This window comes from Drosophila willistoni (genome assembly GCF_018902025.1).
Source record: "Drosophila willistoni isolate 14030-0811.24 chromosome 2R unlocalized genomic scaffold, UCI_dwil_1.1 Seg167, whole genome shotgun sequence".
Classification (NCBI taxonomy): domain Eukaryota; kingdom Metazoa; phylum Arthropoda; class Insecta; order Diptera; family Drosophilidae; genus Drosophila; species Drosophila willistoni.
The window spans coordinates 8,648,647-8,669,660 of NW_025814050.1; the positions used below are offsets into that span (position 1 = coordinate 8,648,647).

The window sequence follows — 21,014 nt, forward strand, 5'->3', positions numbered from 1 at the left end:
CCAATATCAAATGAAAACTTAAATAACAAGACTTCTAAGTAAGTCCGCACCTGGGAAAATAAAAGCTTTTTCCACATTCAAAGCTTCTTTTGGAAAACTCTTAGAACGATGCAGTGAGAGAGAGAAGAATTTCCTCGTTCTTCGTGTTCTTGTTTCGTCAGTTCTTTAGCTTTTCCGAATGGCCAGACGAGCGCTTAACATTCGCTTGTCCATGCCACGAACTTTAGAGCAACAAATATAAAAACCGAAGCCGTTGGAAAATGCGAAAACATTTTTAACGGAAAACTGCTGACGTTTGGACGTGTTTTGTCGCCGACAAAGTTAATTTTTTGCGCGCCTTTCGCTGTTTGTGTTTTTTTGTGTATAGTTTTCCATCTCTTCGAGTGCCGATTTTCATTTACGTACTTACACATATTTGGCGCGCTCACTTTGCCACCTTCGACACTTGGTTATTCTTTTTGACTTGTGGCAGAATTCAACTTGTGGTGCAACCTGTTATCTGAAATATCATTGAACACTATCATCTCTCAATAATTTGAGTTTCAATACGACCTTTTGCAATGTGACTATCTAAGTGTGACTGCAGCTTTATTGTCGTTTTGTTGCAAAATCGAAAAAGATTATATCAAATACAATTTCAGAGCAGTTAAATCTGTTTTTCAATTATAAGCAATACAAAAAAAAAAATCACTAAAGGTGAAGATTTTCAATATTGGATTACATATTTGGATTACCATAAAAAAGGAACCTTAAAGCTTTAGAAATGGGCACTATCGGTAAGTTATACCTTATCACTTATGTCACTTATTTCAAACTTCTATTAAAATTCTATGTATTAAAATTCGAAAAAGTTACTTAAATACGTTTTTTTAATTAAATTTATGAACATATAAAAACTTTAATAGGAATTCAGATTAATATTATTTTAATGGGACCATTTTTAGTGAAACTTTTCAATTAGTAACCTGAAAAAATTGTTGAGAGCTGTCAATATTTAACATATTAAATAATACTACTCAATTAGATGATTAGTAGGTAACAGTATTCTTAAATATAGTTAAAACCAGAGGGCCGGGGCTAACTTCGACCTCGTCAAAGTTTGTATACCCTTGCAATTTTTTTGGTAACTCTTTCCTTACCTAACGGCCATCAAAGTGAAAAAACGTTTAAGCTAAAAAGGCTAATGTTTGCGAAAGAACGGCCTACATAGGAAATAACGGAGATATTGATCAAAGTCACTGTTTTCCACCGATCGTTCCTATGGGAGCTATATGATATAGTTACCCGATCCTTATCAAATTTGGCACAGTCATTAAGAGATATATTAAACTAACAAATGTTTAATTTGAAAGCAATCGCTTCAAAAGTAACGAAGTTATTCACCAAAGTCACTGTTTTCGAAAGATCGTTCCTATGGGAGCTATATGATATAGGCACCCGATTTTGATCAAATTTGGCATAGTTGTTTATATGTGTAATTAACTCACCAATATTAAATTTCATGACAATAGCTCAGAAAATAACGAAGTTATTGAGAAAAGTCACTGTTCGTGACTTTGCCATTTGTATGGGAGCTATGTGATATAGTGATCCGATCCGGCTGAATCCGAGATATACAACGCCTGCAGTATATACAAGCCTACATGCAAAATTTCAGCTCTCTAGCTCCAACGGTCTAGGAGGAGTTTGCGTTGATCCAGACGGACGGACAGACGGACAGACGGACGGACGGACGGACGGACGGACGGACGGACGGACGGACGGACGGACATGGCTATATGAACTCGTCTCGTCATGCTGATCAAGAATATATATACTTTATATGGTCGAAGATGCTTCCTTCTATGCGTTGCACACTTCTGACCAAAATTAATATACCCTTTTTGCAAGGGTATAAAAATTCACAAATTTTATTTGATTGCTCTTTAGTTAAAGCTGCTTTGATTGCCTGTCCATATTATGTCTTATTGTTAGTCTGTGAACTCATACAGTTACCAAACACAAATAATATCTTTGATTTGGTTTTGGGTTCAAAAAGGGTAAAACAGAAGTAAATATTATATAATGAATTTGTCATTAGCTTTAGAATAATGAATAACTTTGTCACATTCGTCTTTTGATCTCGGAATGCTGTTAAGAAAACACAAATACATATTTTTCGTTTCATCCAGAAGCCATATCTGTGCCTATCAAATGTCAACCAATCATCATTGTTTTCCATTATCCCATTATGTGAAAGCCTGTCAATTAATAGTTCCTTGAACTCTCGCTCTATCTCTGGTTGGGTGGACTGACTTGTTGTAAACAGGACTCCGCCTTCTTTGAAAATATATACATTTTACTTGGCTATTCAAACAGTTGCACAATTTCCTTTTTAGATTACTTGTCATTCAATCCGATCACAGCCATTGTTAGCTTATGGGAAACTCAGCGCCACATGACGTTTGTACTCTAGTCCGCCCCCACAGTTGTTATATAAATAATCCTTTACATACCCTTCAAAGAAGTACATCGACTAGATCAAAAGAAACGCCAATAAAACCGACAAACTTTGCTTAAAAGATAGTTTCGTTGGATTAATTAAATCCATATGGATTGATTAGATTAAATAAATATCAACGATTGAAAACGAACGAAAAAAGGCAATAGAGAATCACTAGAGTCCTTAATTTATGTTTTTTTATTCTTTTATTCTATTTTTTTAGTTTCCCTAGATATATTCATTTGTTATGTGAGAAATATCTTTACAGTTAAGAGTTTAGGAAAAGAGTTTAACTTTTTTGAATATTTCATAAATTTGATTACATTTTGTATCTTATGTTGACCATATTCAATGTATCCCATGCTAAAATATTTTGTTTAAATGACTAGGCTTTGATCTAACTTAATTTTTAAATTTATTGTATTTATTTTGGAAGGAGATAAGTAATATTGATTTCGTTTACGAATTATAGGAATATATCATTAATGTTGGTAAGGGTATAGACATATCGGCATACATAGGTCCCATTGAGGATTTTCATTTTGACTCTTTGTTGAGCTGGTTACAAGAACTAACTATAGACACAGACACACACGCAATAGGGCAGAGATTTTTTTTCAATTGAAATTATATGAAGGCAAGCATATCCTGCTGTTTGTTCCCTGTGTGGCTTTCCTTTCAATTATCCTAGTCTAAAAATAAACCAGTAAAAGTTGAAAGCTAAAAATGCTTTCAACACCAAACCCAAAACGAAAAGAAAGGCAAGCGAGAAATGACAACGACAACGACAACGTCATTATGATAAACATGGTCTCTTGTGGGCCTGGCCAACGAAATTCTGTTTATCCAAATTGTATAAAATGTGAAAAGTGTGATGTGAGGTGGGGAGATGGTAGATGGTAGACGATGGGAGAGACAGAGACAGCCGCCTCTAGCTCATAATCCAATGACGCACGAGATTCTGATTTCTGTGCACACACAATCTTTATATATGAATATATATGTATACATAAGCATAATATATGTATGTATATGTACAATATACATATATCCCGACTCTATAGACAGTCATCAAGCGGCAGTTGTGTTTGTCCAGCCTTGGTTATCCTTGAACATTCAGTGTCGTCCTTTGGGTGCGCCTCTTCAGTTGCTACAAATGCGCTTTGATTGCCATCCACAAGTGCCACCTGAATGATGGCAAAGGAGATGTGTTTATGTGGGAGCTGGAAGGGGCAAATGTTGCTATTTTGTATGCCGTTTGTTGTGCGTGTGTGTGGTCTGTGGGTGTTTCTATTAGACACGCTTGACATGCTTCTCAATGCTGGGAAGCATCGAAGTAGAATTTCTTGTTGGCGTCAGCTAAAAGTTCAGAGGTGAATATAACCATTGATTCTCAAAATGACATTTTCCCAAGCCAATTACTTGGCAATTACTTTGCGCCACTGTGCGCCATGACATCCTACAGCTTAAATTTTTGTTTTTGACATTTAAATAAAGCTCAGTGTGAAATTGTGTTCATAATTTAACCTTTCAAAGTCAGGATACTGTGTGAGAAATGCCAGCAGGATAGACTGATTAGCATCAAATGGTAATGGTGACAGGTGCAAAATGATTTTCTTGTCTAAAAGGTTCACGAATTGAACTTGAATTTTGTATTTTCATCTTATATATTGCTTCTACTTTAAAATAAATAACTTTAAATCATTCGAGTTTAGACGGCCTCATGAAAAATTACACCCGAAATGTGTAAAAGGAATCTTTGGTCTTTTTATGGGCATATTTTAATTTCTTAATATTGCATTGAATTAGAATTCGTTGAATTGAATGGGCAATAAAAACATTTCATTGCCAGATGAGAACATCAACTAAAGATTGTCTTTAATCCAGCAAATAAATAATAATTACTTGGTACATTACTGTTCATCTTCTGTTAACTATTTCGGACCAAGTTAATAGCCATGTTAATGACTCGAACAAATAGTTCTAAGGGCTCCTAATGACACATTCTATTTGCGGTTCGTCAAGAAGAAAACCAACAAAACGGCGCCCATTAATATTTATTTTATGCCTCCTGCTCCCCCTTCCTCCAGTTCTCTCAATCATTAGAAGGGAAAAACAAAACACAAAAAATTGGCTGTTTATTCTGCTTAATGGAAATAGCCATCGCCAGAAGTTCAGAAGGTCAATGTAAGAAAATCTTGTGCAATTTCAGCTTCAGTTTATTATTTAGACTCGACTAACAAACTTCAAATTTTCAATTTTATGATAATCGCACTTAACTTCAACCAAAGGACATTTTGGTTTTGGATGCAAGCAATGACAGTAGACAAATTGTGTCTTCAGATACTCATCGACTTCTGTGGCATTTCCTTCAGTTTTCAATACTTCACGATAATCTTCAACACTTTCCAAATTCACGGGATCCAACTGATGCATAAAGCACTTCAGTTTCAATACTGCAGCATGAAAATAATTAAAAATATCGGCAACCATTATTTTATGAGTTCGAATCGAACGATGATGCTGATCGCCCATTATAAATGGTGTTTCCATGGTCTTATCCAACTTGTCGTAGGCCTTATAGAATTGCTTGCAATATTTGTCCAATTCGAGAACTCTGTATTTCATATCCTTGCTAAAAGGTAAACGTAACTTAATCTACATTAATCTATACATCATTTTTTATACTCACTTTGATTTGCGTATCACTTCTAGTTTCTCCTCATATTCATTGACAATAGTTTCCTCGGCGGAGAGCGTATATACTTCGGGATATCGACAACACGGAACTGCGCTAATTAGTATTAAATATCTCTGGGTCAGTAGCCACAATCTCTCAATAAGTATTCTCTGTGCCTTGATTTCACATTGATAGTATTCAAAGTAGTCTCGATATCGTTTCTCTAGGTTCACAAGTAAAGATAAAATTTCAGCTTCATTTTCATAGTGGTCCTTAAGTTGTGGTGTTAAATGGGGCTCCTCATCATGATGGTTTATTTTCATTGTGTATTAGTAGATAATATGTTGTAGGTTTATAGTATTTTTTGAAAGCAGCGTTAACTAAATTTGAAACTTTCTTTTATTAAAATGAATGTTTGACAATTACAAGCGCCTGCTTTTCAATACAGTTGACTATTAAATTTTTAAATTGTAGATTTATTTTGAGTTCTCTTTCTGTCTTATTAAAAACCATTTTATATATTTGATAAGTAAGCAAACTATCTGGGAGCGTTCAAAGTCGAGGATCAGAAAAGTGTAAAGTCCTTTTTTTGGTAAAGAGATCCTTTTTATTTGAGCTTCGATTTCGCAATGTTGTTACTTTTTATTGGCCCCTGTTTTTTTATCATCCCAACTATATAGAAAGTCCACTACATTTTTACAACATTTTTCTACAATTTTGTTAATAATAAACTTAGGTGAATTTTAATCTTTTAAACTGAATTGATTATTGATTTCTTTAAAAATTGTATATTTTGTTAACCGTTGCATTCAAATATTTCCTGGATTCAAAATAACCCAATTCACTTTGCATTCACATAATTCAAAAATAAAGAAATTGTATTTTAATAATTTTAATTTAAGTTATTGCTGGTTTGGAATCAATTACTAATTAAGATCTGATGCGTAACTGATTTATTAAACAAGAATTCAACGAATTATTAAAAGTTCTTTAGATACCCATCATTCTTAATAAAAGTCAAATTGAAATTTAAACACAAAAACAACAAAAATATTGCTTATACGTCACGTTGTACATTCAAACATATTTCTTGTCCGAATACCATGTGATATACTCGTACTACAAATAAAAATAATATTAAAAACCGAAAAAAAAGTCACTGAAGCAAAACGTAAAGATTCTATTTGATTGATTCCGATGAAAATCTATTTGGTATGCAAGTGCAAAAAGAGCGGAAATTAAATTAGCCAAAATTTGTGTTTCTCTCGATGCGGCAGGGAAAGCAATATACATATTTCAAAATTCTATAGATACTAGAACTCGTTTATATTTCATATAAATGAAATGCGTTTGTGTGTATCTCTTCTATGTGTACATAAATATTGGGCAATGAGCAGATCTGAAATCATTAATGAAGTGCGAAGCCAATTTTTGAATTGTTTTTTGAAATTTCAACGGCAGACAGTGAATACTTTGGGATAATGGACGAAATTTGAACTCGTCAGACAGCACGTCAAGCCCAACAAATATTGCTCATTTCAATATATGTGGGTACATATTACTCAAATAAACAAAAGGGGTGGGCACACACATATACAAACGCACACACACGCAGACAAAGTACAATTTTAATGTGATCGTTAACAAATAAATTGAAAAAAAAGGAAAACCATAAACTGACAAAATACATTTGGGTGAAAACATGAAATCTTTATAAATATGATATGTATACAAACCACAGCTACAATCAACAGATAAATTTATAATATCTATTTACCTTATCACAGAGAATAGCAATTATTCAAAAATGTTGTAATGAAGTTTTCAGATTTATATGTCTGTAGAATTTCTAGTCAAAGTGAAGCAATAATTTGAATCTGAGCAAAAAACCCGAAAAGATTAAGAAAAGCAATAACTAGTAGAAAGTTTTTTTTTAAAAAACCATCAGGAGACGTTTAGATTTATTTAAGCTATTATTATTTATTTTAAATTGTTGAATTAAAATATATTTTGTAGTGTGCTCATACCCAGAAGTTTAAATAAGAGAAACATTGGTAACTTTCACCTTTCACTTTTCTCACACACAAAAAATTGTTTGATTTTTATTTTTGTTTATGCTTTTTAATTGGCATCGCATATGGCACATTGGCACACGCTTCGTATGCGCAATATCTTCGCATAAGTTTGTAATTCGTTTGTGTGCTTGTGTTACTATGGCTATTTGGGTATCTTGTTATTCTCAAGATGTTCTTTATCAACACCAATACGTTCTGGTCCGGGCTGCCTGTCCGTCTGTCTGTCTTTCCGTCTGGCTAATGGGCCTTCTGTCTCCGTAAAAGTGATTTTTCAATTGTTGGCTTTTGTTGGCTTTCAGTGAGGTATTTTATGTAATTAATTCATTTTGAGTTATAGCAAAGGCATTTAATAGTGTTTCCTAAGATTTATGAAAGTGCATAGTCTGAGTACGATTAAGTGTGAGTATGTGTGTGTGTGTGTGTATAGTGCAATGAACCTTCTTGAGGCAGTGCATAATTAATATTAATTGAGATGCAGTGCAACGGGGTTTTTCATCTTGGGCAACTGAAATGGCACAAGTTCAAGTGATTTAAGAATTGAATGTACGTAAATGAATTCAATTATAATTATTATTTAAAAACTTAATCACATTAATCATATTTTGTCCATGAACTTGGATGGGATAAAACTTGAACTTGAAAAGAACTAGCTTAGTGTTTTTTCTTAGCTCTATGGCAAATGATATGTAGGTAGGTACATACACAAAATCTTTTTTTTGCTGGACATAAAATTGAGATTTATGCTAATTTGTTTTTTATGACCAACAATTTTTTATCATAAAGCAAAATGTGATCTAAATTGAGCCGAAACATGTGTGAATAGTTTATATAGGCACATATTTGCACATTTTTGTGGATTGCATTCAAGAAAATACAAGAATTTTGTTTTTATTTTTTCAGGATTTTGACGAATTTCAGTGGTTGTTTTATATTTTGGCTCTTGTTTTTCATTTTCATTTTTCTTTCCATTTGTTTTTTTTTTTGGTTTGTTTCGCTTTCTACGCGTCGAGCCGTGGGACAAGGTCGTGCCGTCGGCTGTCGGCGTGAAAAATATTATGGCTAACCAAAAGATAAAATGTATATAAGTATTAAAAAAGAAAAAGATAGATACTGTTAGAGTGAGAAAGAGAAGCAGTTGGACAGAGAGGTGATTGAGAGATCACCGAATGCATAAGTTATTTCACTTTTTTTTTTGTTATACCCTAGAGCTATGGCAGGAAAAGGTATATTAAGTGCTTCAAAAAGTATCTAGGGATTAGTTCACTTAACCAGATTTTTAATAAAATCTCATTGAATATATTTTCTTTACAATTATGTTACAGAGTATGTAAAAGTCGATGAACTGCTTGGTAGTGTTCTTTTTTTTTTGTTTTTTTTTTGGCCAACTGTTTGGTTGGTGCGTTATGACGCGCTTCTTGCCATTGACACGCAATAAAAATATGTACTTAAATATTGTAAAAATTCATAATGAGAACATTAAAATGATTCTTATTTTCTGATGGGCCTATTTATTAATTGTTTGAGTGACAAATCAGGGTCAAATCAAATCAAAGCACGAACAAAATTTGTTATGTCATCTCAAGAAAAATCTTTACAAACATTTGCAAATGGTAACAAATAAGAAAAAATACTTTTAAAAATAAATACGTCGAAGTTGGTGAATACAAACATAACTTTTGCATATTGGGCATCTTGCTTCCATATTCAAAATTGGTGTTAGGCAATCAACACAGAATATATGGCCACATAATGTTGCCACCGGACTTTCCAGAGCATTGCTTAGGCATATGGGACATTGGTAGGCCTTCACCTTACTCTCGGCTTCATCCAATATACGATCATCTCCTAAAGTTGTTAGGTCTATCACATCCTGCGGTTCCATATTCTCGGCATAACGTCGATGAATGAATTCGTCCATGATTAATTTTAAACGTTTAAGTTGTATTTCCAATTTATTTGATTTATTTTTAAGCAACAAGTTTATTACTTATTCTAAATGTACATTTTTTGAGATATGAGCCATGAAGAAGCCTTATTCCTAGTCTACTAGATATTTTTTAGACATGTTTCAGGTCACTACGTTCTATGGATAAATAATGTTAGGAATTAAGTGTTAACTTGTAAAAAATTGTTGGATCTTAGTTAATGCTAGAGTTTAGAAATTTATGCAGGTAACTATATAGATGCTGCCAGTTTTAGCATTTGACAAGACTTGAAATGCCCAAAAATTGGTTTGGTTGGACATCGTTTGTCAAGAGAAAAGATTTGCCAATATAAATTAATCGGAAACAGACAACAAACTTCTCTACAATTGCTTCCATTTGTATTCCAAGGTGACAATTCCCTATACTACCTACCTAGCTTACCTTTCTCTTTATTTTTGTCTTTTCGTGTTCAGACAACAAACAAAAAGCAGCAAAAAAAAAAAACATAACCAAGATATAATATAAGCGAAATCGAAAATGCGTGGGCGATTTCTCCTATATTCCTGCTGGCATCCAAAAATGATTTTATTTTATTTTTTTTCTTCTCTTTTTTTATACTTATGTAGTATTTAATAAATTATTAATTTTTGCTCAGTTTAGACAGACATCACATGAAACGTAAATGAAAAAATACTTATATAAACATATGTATATATATATATATATACCTCTATATATATATATATATATATATCTATTTTGTATTAAATAGATATAGAATGGGGGAAAAAAAATGCAAAAATGTTTTACGCATCTGAAAGATTTTACGTGTGACTAAAAATTGTTGGTTTTATAATTTCTCTTTGATTGAACTATATGATATTATTGAGTCCAAAAATATAATTTTGATTTCATCATTCGTTTGGAAAATTCCCAAATTGACATATCCCACATTTGTACACATGTATGTGGTAGACAAAATCAAATGAAAACCTCAAACCGCAGACAAAACACTTAACAGAATTTTATAAATGCATGTATTAAGCTGTTTATGTGAATCAATAAAAATTAATCGCATAATAATTAGATTCAATATTGCCAAATTTTTGCCATTCAATTGAAATCGAACGATGTGAACTGAAGTGTGGATTAACCGGTTTCAACCGGGTGACTTTTTCTATTATTTTAAAGAAAATCCCAGGGGGCGTATACTCAATGCACGTGATGATGTTGTTGCCATTGAGAGTATTGTCCGTGTGCTCTCTGTTTCTGTCTATCTGTCTTTCCCTCCATTGCGAATATCAATCTGAATATGAATCTAAATTGTTATTGTTTTCGTCTCGACACGTCTACTCAAAGTTCTTTTAACTTTGCTTCGTTTTATTTTCATATGTGAAAAGAGAAAAGCGTTCACTGTGTTTGGAGTGACATTTTGTTTGTTTGTTTTCCCAGCGTGTATATATGTATTTATTCAAATAATAGTCGAGTTTCTTTTTGTTTCTATTTTTTAACTTATTAGTATGTGGTTAAATAGTAATCAGTTTTTGCAAATTATGTAGACAAATTATTAAAAATATAGGTTCTTTATATATACCAAAAGATTTGTAGATTAATTAACTAAACCTTAATCTTTTTATAACTTAATTATGATTAAAACGCTAATTTGGTATGTATAAAAGTAAATAATATTTGATAAATGAGATGATAAGTTAATGAGGATTATCTAGCTTGGCGCCCAAATAAGTAATCTTTGGTATGTTAAGCATTTCAAATACTTTTTTCCTATTATTAAGTTACAATCCTCAACTAGTTTTTGCGTTGCAATTCTGCTGCAAATCATAGATAGAGCTTCATTACTTTTTAAACTAAAAACACACTGCAAATATTTTATATAACAAACGTAATGAGTTAAGATCCAGATATATAGAAATTAACTATTAACTCTACAAATAATAAACTTGCCCTTTTGTTTGCAAAATTCCTTAAGAAATATATAATAAAAAATTACATATACAGAAATTTAATAAATTCGCTCACTGAAAAGAGATAACTTGCTGACTTGCTACATAAAATCTAAAAATTAGGTATTCCAAACTGACCAATCACTAAATGAAATTTAGAATTAATTTTCCATACATCTTTACTTATGAAATTAGCTTTTATTTTATTTTTAAAACATTTGTAAACCTATTGAATTTCTTTTTTTTCATAAGAAATTTAATGCTTTATTCGAAAGAATGATTTCTAGGAACTCTCGATGTTCTTAGCGATGTATTTACATTCATTCGGTCTGAGATTCCAAATAGTTAACATGAATTTAGTTCTAAGCAAATCAAGTGGCACACACCCATCATACTAATCGTTTCCGTTTCCTTATGAGTTAAATTTATCGTTTCACTCAACAAACTTAATAAAAGTTGACGTCAACTAAATCGACTGCAGTGAAAGAAATAAGTATTACAATTATTTACGATCCGCAATCTTAAAGTTGTGTATTCCAAGTATACAAGAAAAATTATAGACAAAGATATTAAACAGCAATTGTTGAATTCAATTGTTCACACATTTTCATTCCATATTATATAGATAGATAGGTATGTACATGCGATGTATGTGAATGCGAATTTTATTTATTTGCACAAGTTGTTGCGATTCATTTTCTTTTTGACTCATCTGACCCCCAAGGTGGCCGAGATGAAGATCGCCAGAGCAGATTCACCGCAAGGTGGTTCCAAAAGGGGCATCAATAATTTATTGGTTCCCCCCCGTCCCGTGCCAACCAACTGGTTTGCCTTCAACCGTAGGCGAACTATTTAAATATTATTTATTATATTTGCTCAAGTGTCTACAAATTAGCTATGTTTCATTTTTTGTACATTTTTTTCTCTTTGGTATAAATTTTGATAAATGATCGTTGTACTCTTACGTTGAAATTTACCTTGACCTTACCTTGAATTTTTACTTTTACACGAATTTTTTTTTGCCTGCGTTTCTTTTTTTTTTACCCTGTAAAGCGTTAAGGCACAGGGTATATTCTGGATTATTTACGAGCTCATTTATCGTATGGGTAAATTCCAATTTCTGTATTTAAGTTAGCAGAGTGCAACTGAAAGAAAACTTTTGTTCTTCCAAACTTTATGTTACTCTCTCTTGATTGGAACAGGGTATTTTAGACGAGGTATTGCTATTTAAAATGCGAAATTTTTTCTTTTTTTTTTGCGCGCGCGTAATTAAAAGTTTGTCTATAGCCGGCAAAATATGTTTACAGGAGGCTATTTATAAAAATTTATTTACAAATTAAAAAGAAAAAAAATTAAAGACTGAAGAAAACAAATATTAAATATAACGTAAAGGCGGAACTATTAAAATAAATTATTGTAGATCGAGCGTGGGCGTCAACTATTGCCACTCACTGTTTGCCGAGTACATGAGTGTGTGTGTGTGTATGTGTGCGCCTGCTAAGGTAAGTTTTTTTTTTGTTTTTAGCCTTTCAGCCTTATTAGCCATGACATGCAAGTGTCACCTGGAAAATGCGGCTTGAAAATGTGGCCAATTTTCTTCTCTTCGAAACACAATTTCAACTTGTACCGGTCGTGTGCAGGTCATGTGAGCGGTTGCCCTCGGTTGTCTGATTTCATGAAGTGTTTTACCCCCACACATCACATACATACATACATACCTTTGTATGTATGTATATACCTAGAAGAAGAGGTTTTTGGGGTGGGGGGAGTGGACACACCTATTTTGCTATTAATACATTTGTATCTGAATTTCTCAGTAATGTGGCAGCAAAGCAAAGCCAATCATAAAATTAAACGCGTTTTATAAATATAACAAATTTAATATAAGTATATTATTCTTTTTTCTCACTCACCGATCTAAGTATATAGTAAGAAAACAACAATAAAAAAAAATTGGTTCAGACGTAAATATATATATTTTTTTTATTTTTTGCTTTGCGTATTTGTTGTACAATATATTTTATTTTAATTTCCTTTTTTTGTTTTTCCTTTTGGTTGTATTTATTCTTCATTTTCCGAGGAACGGAAATTTTTGTTTAAAAGTCGTTAATGTTTATTGAATTTTATAATATGTTTAAAATTATATTGTTTTTATTTTCCATTCCCCCGGGGAAAGAGGAAAATTTTTGCTATGGGGTAATTCGAAAGATTTATTAAAACGTAGTAGACAGACTAGTTGAAACTTCACAAAAAGTATTCATATATTAAATATATTAATCATATATTAATCCTAAATGGATCAAGAATTTATAACGCCCATAAATAAAAAAAAATTTAGTTTGAGGCCTTTTTTATGATACTAGGAACCTATTGAATGATATTGCTTGATCTTTATCAGAATTTCAGGAGAGGAACTATTATTTTTCCTTAGATTAAATAAGTTTTAAATGTTGAATCTCTTAGATAAGATTTTAGACTTAAATGATAATTAAGAGATATTAAAAATCTTTGCTTTTTTTCGTTCTCAATGTTACCCCAGTAAATTACATTGAATTAGTTGAGATAATATAAAAAAAATAATTTTTTAGATACTATACCAGACTTAAATAATGATTAAGTTTATGGATTTTAAAAATCTTGTTTCTTTTAATTCGATTTAACCCCAGTAAATAAAATGTTTGAACCTTGAATTATTTTAGACATTAAATAATTGTATTAATTTATCTTGTAAACATTTGCTTGCTTTTATTTAATTAGTTTGAATCTTTTAGATACTATTTCTATACTTAAATAATTATTAGGTTCATAGATTTAAAAAATCTTGTTTCTTTAATTCGATTTAGTTCCATTAAATTAAATGTTGTGAACCTTGAATTAATTTATATATGGAAATTTAAATTTTATTGTAAAACTTTATTTTGTAAACATTTTCTTTTTGTTTTCGTATTAGTTTGGAAAACATTTTTACAATTTCACATGTAGATGCTTTTGAAAACATTACCACCCAAAAGTTGTAAATAGAATCATATTTCCAAAGAAAAACCAACAAACAACATCGAGAACGTTGTAAATGTTGCAAAGGTAACAAAGCAATTTGTTGACCCAATTTGTTCTCCCACTTTCGGTAAACAATCAATGTTTATTTATAGCCTCGACAAAATGTAGCAATACATACATTTGTAATTATAATTTGTGTACTTTTTTTCTTCTTTTTTTTTTTGCTTCTTCTTGTGCTTTTATTATGGCTGAAAGATTGTCGTAGGTCTGCCAGCTCGAAACGATTTAAAAGCGATTTCATCCTTTTAAGTTAGCTCTCCACCTCCCAAATCGGACCACAACAAAGATCGCTGGCGAATCAATTGTATACATTTCAATTTTGGTTTCTTTATTATTTTTTTGGAGAGAGGGACAAGAGATGGGCGGGTAATGCAGACTATGTGCTTTTGAGGGGAATTTTCAATTTCGCAGACAGCGCGGTCTGGACCAATTTATCATCATCCTCATAATCATCAGCAATCCGGGCTGGTATTGCTCTATGTATATAAAGAGATCAATGTATAAGTAGTATTGTTACAATAATAAAAACTAAGACGCCCGCACGGCTGGCTGCCTCAGCCTCTTCGACCTGGCCTATAGATACAAATACTCTTAAAATTGTATCTATCTCTAGCTGCGTGTGTATCGGTGTCTGAGTGTATGTGCGTTTATGTGGCACGCCGACCGACAACGACTTGCCGATTGACGTCAGCAATGCCCCCAAAGTCGCGCACTCAAACGGGCGTAATGCCAAGTAGTGGCAGGAGGGGGAAAAACGGGGTCCAGTCGGCGATGGGGCGTGAGCACTGCGCCGGGCAAGGGGGTAGAAACGGGCAGCCAGCACAGTCATTTTGGCAGTCAGTCATACAACTTGATGCTGTGTTGCCTTCTCCGACTTGGTCATAGAATTTATACCCTTGTTTTTGCCAGGTATTATGATTTACAGTATTACACTAACCTTGAGTTTCGATTGCTTACAGAATAATAAAATACTGAATAGTTAATGATGAGACAAACTCTACTACTACAAACATGTGCATTCATTTTGTTGCACGGTTGATATTAAAGTGTTCAAAAGTGATTTTAACGTAGCTTTTTACTTAATCGAAGCATACTTTAGGGAGCAATTATTTTGAATAACAAATTTTTACAAGTTAATATTATTTACATTTATAAAAACTATCCTTTCCAAAAATAGTCCATAATACTTATCTGCCGTTTTTGCTTTTGAATAACCATGTACTTGCCTATGAAGGGTATTTTAGATTCGTATATTAAATTCACGTTTTTGGTTTGTTGTCACAAGTATGTGTTTTTCATGCCCCACTGTTGGGTCGATCTTTTGGCGCCTTTGTTGTTGCAATTGCACAAAATTTCCCCCATTTGAACTAGATGGCTGTCCATCTGTTCAGTGTGTCTGTCTGTTTATTTTGACCCACTGTATACACTGTGTAGGATTGCGGCAGCAGCACATAATTTATACGGAAATTTAGCATTTTTCTGGCTTCGTTTAATTTTAGATACTCTTCGAAATTGCATTATTGCCTGGTTGTTGCCTCCCTTTCGCCTGAACCCTTTTTACCCTGCCTCATTTGTTATTAGCTATTTTTGGCCAACAAAGTGAGAATACAGAATTATGATAATAATAATACTGTATAATAATGAAATTGCGAATGGACATAATTTGTATATGAGAAATGCGAGTGAGAAGAAAAAACGGCTAAAGAAAAGTGAAAGTTTGATTTATGAACACACGCAGACTGCTGTGGTTTTTCTATCTCTGTTGATGGTTTTTAATGGTTTATAATTAGTTTTCTTCTCAAGTCTTTTCATATTTGTTTGGGGGGCGCGCACATTTATTAGGGATTTGTAGTTGGCCATTGCCCGCATTCTGGCCTCTAGCCAATCAATTCTGGAACGGAAATAGAAATGGTCACTCAAAAAGAATAAAAAAAATAAATAAGTAGAAGAACAAACCAAAACTTTAGCTTGTTTGCTGTCCTGTACTGCCAACTTGATGTGTGACTTGTTGCTGGTCGAGGGGTTAATTGCCAGCAACGACAAAATCTATGTTTGCCCCATAAGTCTCAACTCAAAGTTTGTGACGCACATGATGGTAATTTAGTGATTTAAGTTTCGTCAATGGAAACATATTCTGTCGAAACAAATAGAATAGATATCCTTTCAAGCAAATTAGCCATTATTATATGTATTATATATTGGTAGAATGGAACAAATCAAAGGAGGGCAAACACTTTTAGCTGATCTGCTAGATTCATTGGCATATTTTTCAAATTATTTATGTCAGCTTACTATCAATCTTAAAGTTAAATTATTAAAGTTTAACAAATATTTTATGAATATAATCAATAATTCAATTTATATTGCCAAAACAACGACTTAGCAGCTCTGCATTTTTATTTGCTTAACAAAATTCAATAATGTTTTCAATGAGCAAATTAATTTCCATAATTTGATGATTAGAGGATGAGTAAAAACCTATAAAACGATACTTTCTGAAGCTTTAATAGAGGACAAATCCTTGTTAAACTGTTGAGCTATCAGTTGTTAAAATGTAATTACAATGCACTGAGAAAAAAGTTGACATGGTCTCAAACCCCCTGCAATACAGAGGGCTCAACTGGTTCTAAAGCAGTCAAAATAATGTTTTTAAAGGCTAATACCCGCAGCTCTTAAAACTCGTTTTAATAATATACACTTTGGCATCATTTGTTTTATGTCCTGAGGCTAAATACTAACTACAGAAAAAGCTATGTAAAAATTGTAAAGATTCTTTAAGATCAGAGAAACACAATTGTCATTAATACAAATTTTAAGAATTCCATGCACTCGATTTGTTATTATTGACCTTTATTTCTGCCCTTAGCAGCAGCTGGTTGGACTCATTTATCTATTTTTTTCATTGATTTATGATTAGATACCCAACAAAGTAACATCTTGTTGTTGTGGCTGTGACTTCATCTGGCAATCAAACAAATTATTATATTTTTTTGGGTTATTCGTTTTTTGTTTTGATTTATAACGAACTTTTGATGTGAACATTTTGCTTTTATGTGGCCATTTGTTGTTTATTCGGTGCGAATTATTAATTTATCAAAATGGCAGAGCAAAACATAGAAAATCGCTTTGGGTCTTACAGCCCTCCCCAGAACACAAAACGAATCGCCCACACCCACGCCCCGAGATCGAGATCGAGACGTCGCCAAATTGTCTGTGACAATGTTAGTACAGAATTTGCGTAGATCGTAGATAAAGGGGCGGTGATAACATATTAAGTTCGTCTACAATATACTTATATATATATATTTATCGAGATCTGAAAGACGTCAGCACTTTCTTAGTCACTGTGATTTTGGAATCATTTATAGACGAATCTGCGTAGTGTTTGTGTGGGGCCTGACGCCTACCTAAGTTTCGATCTAATTTGAAGGCAGCACACAAATTTATTGCTCGCAAAGGCAAGCAGAAATGAAAAACGAGTCTAAAATCATTTGATTTTTCAACCAAATGAGATGAGATTGCTTTAGCTGGAAAATCAGGAACAAACATTTATAGGGAGTGATGCGATTTGATTTTTCATACAAAAATACAATTTTACCCCGAATTGTTTTTGACATGTTTCTTGAACGTTTCACACTCGTATTTCACATATGTCATAGATGGGCATCATTCATGAGGGAGGTGTTTAAAATTAATTCCTGATTACATAGACGAAAACAAAAAATTTGCTGAATATCTCAGGCATCCAAGAAATGCATTAGACAATAATTTATGAGTTGTGGGACATACAAAACACATATATGTATATATTTTAGTAGCTGTGGTTTCTCAGGAACATATGATCGTTTTATGATTTATAGAGAGGACATATAAAATGTAAATTTATTTAAAATTTTAATTGGGTTAAACTGACAAAACATGAAGTCAAGTTCAAAGCAAATATTAAATGGAATTTATAAATAATAATAAAAACATGGAACTACAATTTTAAGAATAGATCATTTTGTATAAAAATTTTTAATATCAACAAAGGAGAAATCTAGAAATTATAAATATATTTTTAGTAGTCGATTCTTATCCACAAATAACTATTTGCTTATACATAGAATATAAATTCTAACCATTAGGTTAATGAACCCGAAATACAAAACAATGCCTTGTAATAGATAAAAACCAGCAATGGTTGGGAGACAAGTTATTAGCAATTAATTATTCTTGAAACTATAAGACTTTTATTCGAAATATGAGAAAGTTTTGTGATATAGATTCCAAATTAATAGATCACGAGACCTATGTACATATGTCTCGTTAGAAAGTAATTTTCATATTTTTTAAAACTTCATTTGAAATTCACAGCACTAACTTGAGTTTTTCTCTTTTTTTATTCCTTGCAGAGAAACGCTCTTTCTCCTTCCGTTTGCGTCGCTCATTTGGCGATGGCGGCAGCACCAATAGCCGCAATAGCAACAATAATAGCAGCACCTGTACCAATCACAACAATCAGAAACGTTGTAGTACTCCTTTAACGCCAACCAGCACTAGTACAGGACGACTGGAGGTTCCTGGAGCTGCCTCGGTTAGTCGTCGCAGCAGCATCTATAAGAAGCCGGACAAGAATGATGGTGGACAAATCCATTTGATTCCGGATGTGGAGCTGCCATTGATGACATTTGCCGATCAGTACAATATAGAAAAGACACTGGCTGAGGGATGTTTTGCCAAAATTTTATTATGCCGTCATCGACCCACCAATACGCTGGTGGCTTTGAAGGCTGTGCATGCCGAACTGACCACTATTAAGGAGTTTCAAAAGGAATTTCATTATAATTATGAGCTATCCCATCATCGTCACATACTGAGCGCATATGCAGTGGCATTTCAGACTAAAGACTATTATGTATTTGCCATGGAGCATGCTCCATATGGAGACTTGGCCACCAATATAGGACCAAATGGTTTACATGAGACGGCTTGTAAATTGATCTCGGAACAATTAAGTTCGGCATTGGGTTTCATGCATTCAAAGAATCTGGTGCATCGCGATCTGAAGATAGAAAATGTTTTAGTTTTCACTCCAGACTTTGCACGTGTTAAGCTTTGCGATTTTGGAGCCACCACCAAGAAGGGTTTGCTTGTCCACAAGGTAAAGCATACTTGGACCAGCTGTGTGCCGCCCGAGCAATTGGAATTGATTAAGAACGAAAGGTTTCAGTGCCTGCCGATAAGTGATTCCTGGCAATTTGGCATTTTATTGTACAACATTTTGACTGGCAATCCACCATGGCAAGCCGCTGATTGGGTCAAGGATCAGGGCTATGCCAATTTTATGAAATACGAGCAACGTAAGACCACTAAAGTGCCGGACAACTTTCGACGTTTCTCTCCGCGCCTAATGCGTTGCTTCCGCAAGTATTTGAGTCATGATCCCGAAGATCGCTGCAAGATTACAGAGGTTACCAAATACATGAAGGATCGTTGGGTTGAGTGCCGCATATCGGCATCCAAATCAGCGACACTCATCTCACCAAATAACCATGATCAGGACTCTTGCATCTATCTTAATCAGCGCGAGGGCAGATTGTCAGGTGATGAGAATAAGTTAAGATTTAAGCGTATGATGTCCAGCTATGGTCTGGATGTACCCATTGATCAGGCGATGGTTAGAAGGCGTGTCTGGGATTGGCTTAAGACATGTGATGCCAATTATGATCCCGATGTTGAAAGTTTGCATGCATTGGATCTAATGCAATAGACTAGCTCCGAGTAGCTACAACAGATATTAGTTGTTTTTTTCGACAATTTTGAGAATTTGTAGATCTATAAGATCATATATTGTATACAAGCATACATATGCTAATTATATGCATTATTTCTAAGATACATGAGAAGGTACTTCTCCAATATAGACGGAAATTTACTAAGTAGTAGAAATTTCTAATGAAAAACATAAAATAAAAATAAAAAACACGTCGACGGATAACTTTCCACTAGTGTTACCTTTTCTAGTCTTCCTCTACAAAAATACAAAAACCTAAAAAAAAAAATACAACAAAAAATCTATAAATAATAGTAGTTTTATATATAGGTACATATATTTCTGTATAATGTGTGATTTACGCGTTACTTATTTAATATAAGATATATACGGGATACAAACTAATGCAATTATCTAGAATTTATTAAACCTAAAATGCATATGCATTATATGACCAATTATTAGTAAACTAAGTCGTGTTGTATTTCTATATTTATAATAGTCTATAATTTATAATCTATATAGTATACATACATACTCTTATCTATTATAACTATATTTAAGACTCTCTATGTGTAGATATCTATATATATATATATATGTGTATTTTACGATTTTGTATATAATCCTAAAAAACCAAAAACACAAACAAAATTTGTATATCTTAATTGTAATTTATGCAAATGAAATAATACATATAGAAACATAAACCGAGTTTATATGACAAAATAACACTTTTATATTGATTTCATTTCACATTTTTCTTGTTTCAGACTAAAAGTTTTTGGATTTCACTTAATACACTTGAGTCTGGTTCATATTAAAGGTAGATAGATGAATGAAAGATAAAATTAGCCATCTACATATATAGCAAGGATATCGTATTCCATAAATTACGAATCAATTTTTTAATTGACATTTTTAAGTCAAATTCGTAAATATGGTTATAATTTATTCAAAAATATTTTTAAATACTGTTCATTCCGTTTGTTAACTTTAGAGTTTGGTTGAATGACTTTTACCAATTGAATGAATGTTTCTAAATTGCTTACCGTAAGTAATTGATTAATTAATTTGTC

The 21,014-nt window shown here is 32.7% G+C and overlaps 2 protein-coding genes across 2 annotated transcripts; one reads left to right on the top strand and one right to left on the bottom strand.

Moving 5' to 3' along the window:
- The first annotated feature begins 314 nt into the window (after positions 1-314).
- On the top strand, positions 315-20,198 carry LOC6643967 (serine/threonine-protein kinase meng-po). The gene is made up of 2 exons (XM_023176649.2): positions 315-776; positions 18,575-20,198. Exons 1-2 carry the CDS (start codon positions 764-766, stop codon positions 19,930-19,932), a joined length of 1,371 nt encoding a protein of 456 aa, XP_023032417.1. The 5' UTR covers positions 315-763; the 3' UTR covers positions 19,933-20,198.
- On the bottom strand, positions 4,684-5,600 carry LOC6643968. The gene is made up of 2 exons (XM_002067040.3): positions 5,175-5,600; positions 4,684-5,117 (listed from the first exon to the last, which is right to left on the bottom strand). Exons 1-2 carry the CDS (start codon positions 5,483-5,485, stop codon positions 4,709-4,711), a joined length of 720 nt encoding a protein of 239 aa, XP_002067076.1. The 5' UTR covers positions 5,486-5,600; the 3' UTR covers positions 4,684-4,708.
- Positions 20,199-21,014: the final 816 nt, after the last annotated feature.

Bases quoted from the DNA above. Each gene is read 5' to 3' on its own strand.
- LOC6643968 (XM_002067040.3), bottom strand. From the start codon at position 5,485: ATGAAAATAAACCATCATGATGAGGAGCCCCATTTAACACCACAACTT. The intron at 5,118-5,174 runs GTGAGTATAAAA...TTTACCTTTTAG, and splicing joins GAAGTGATACGCAAATCAAA to CAAGGATATGAAATACAGAG.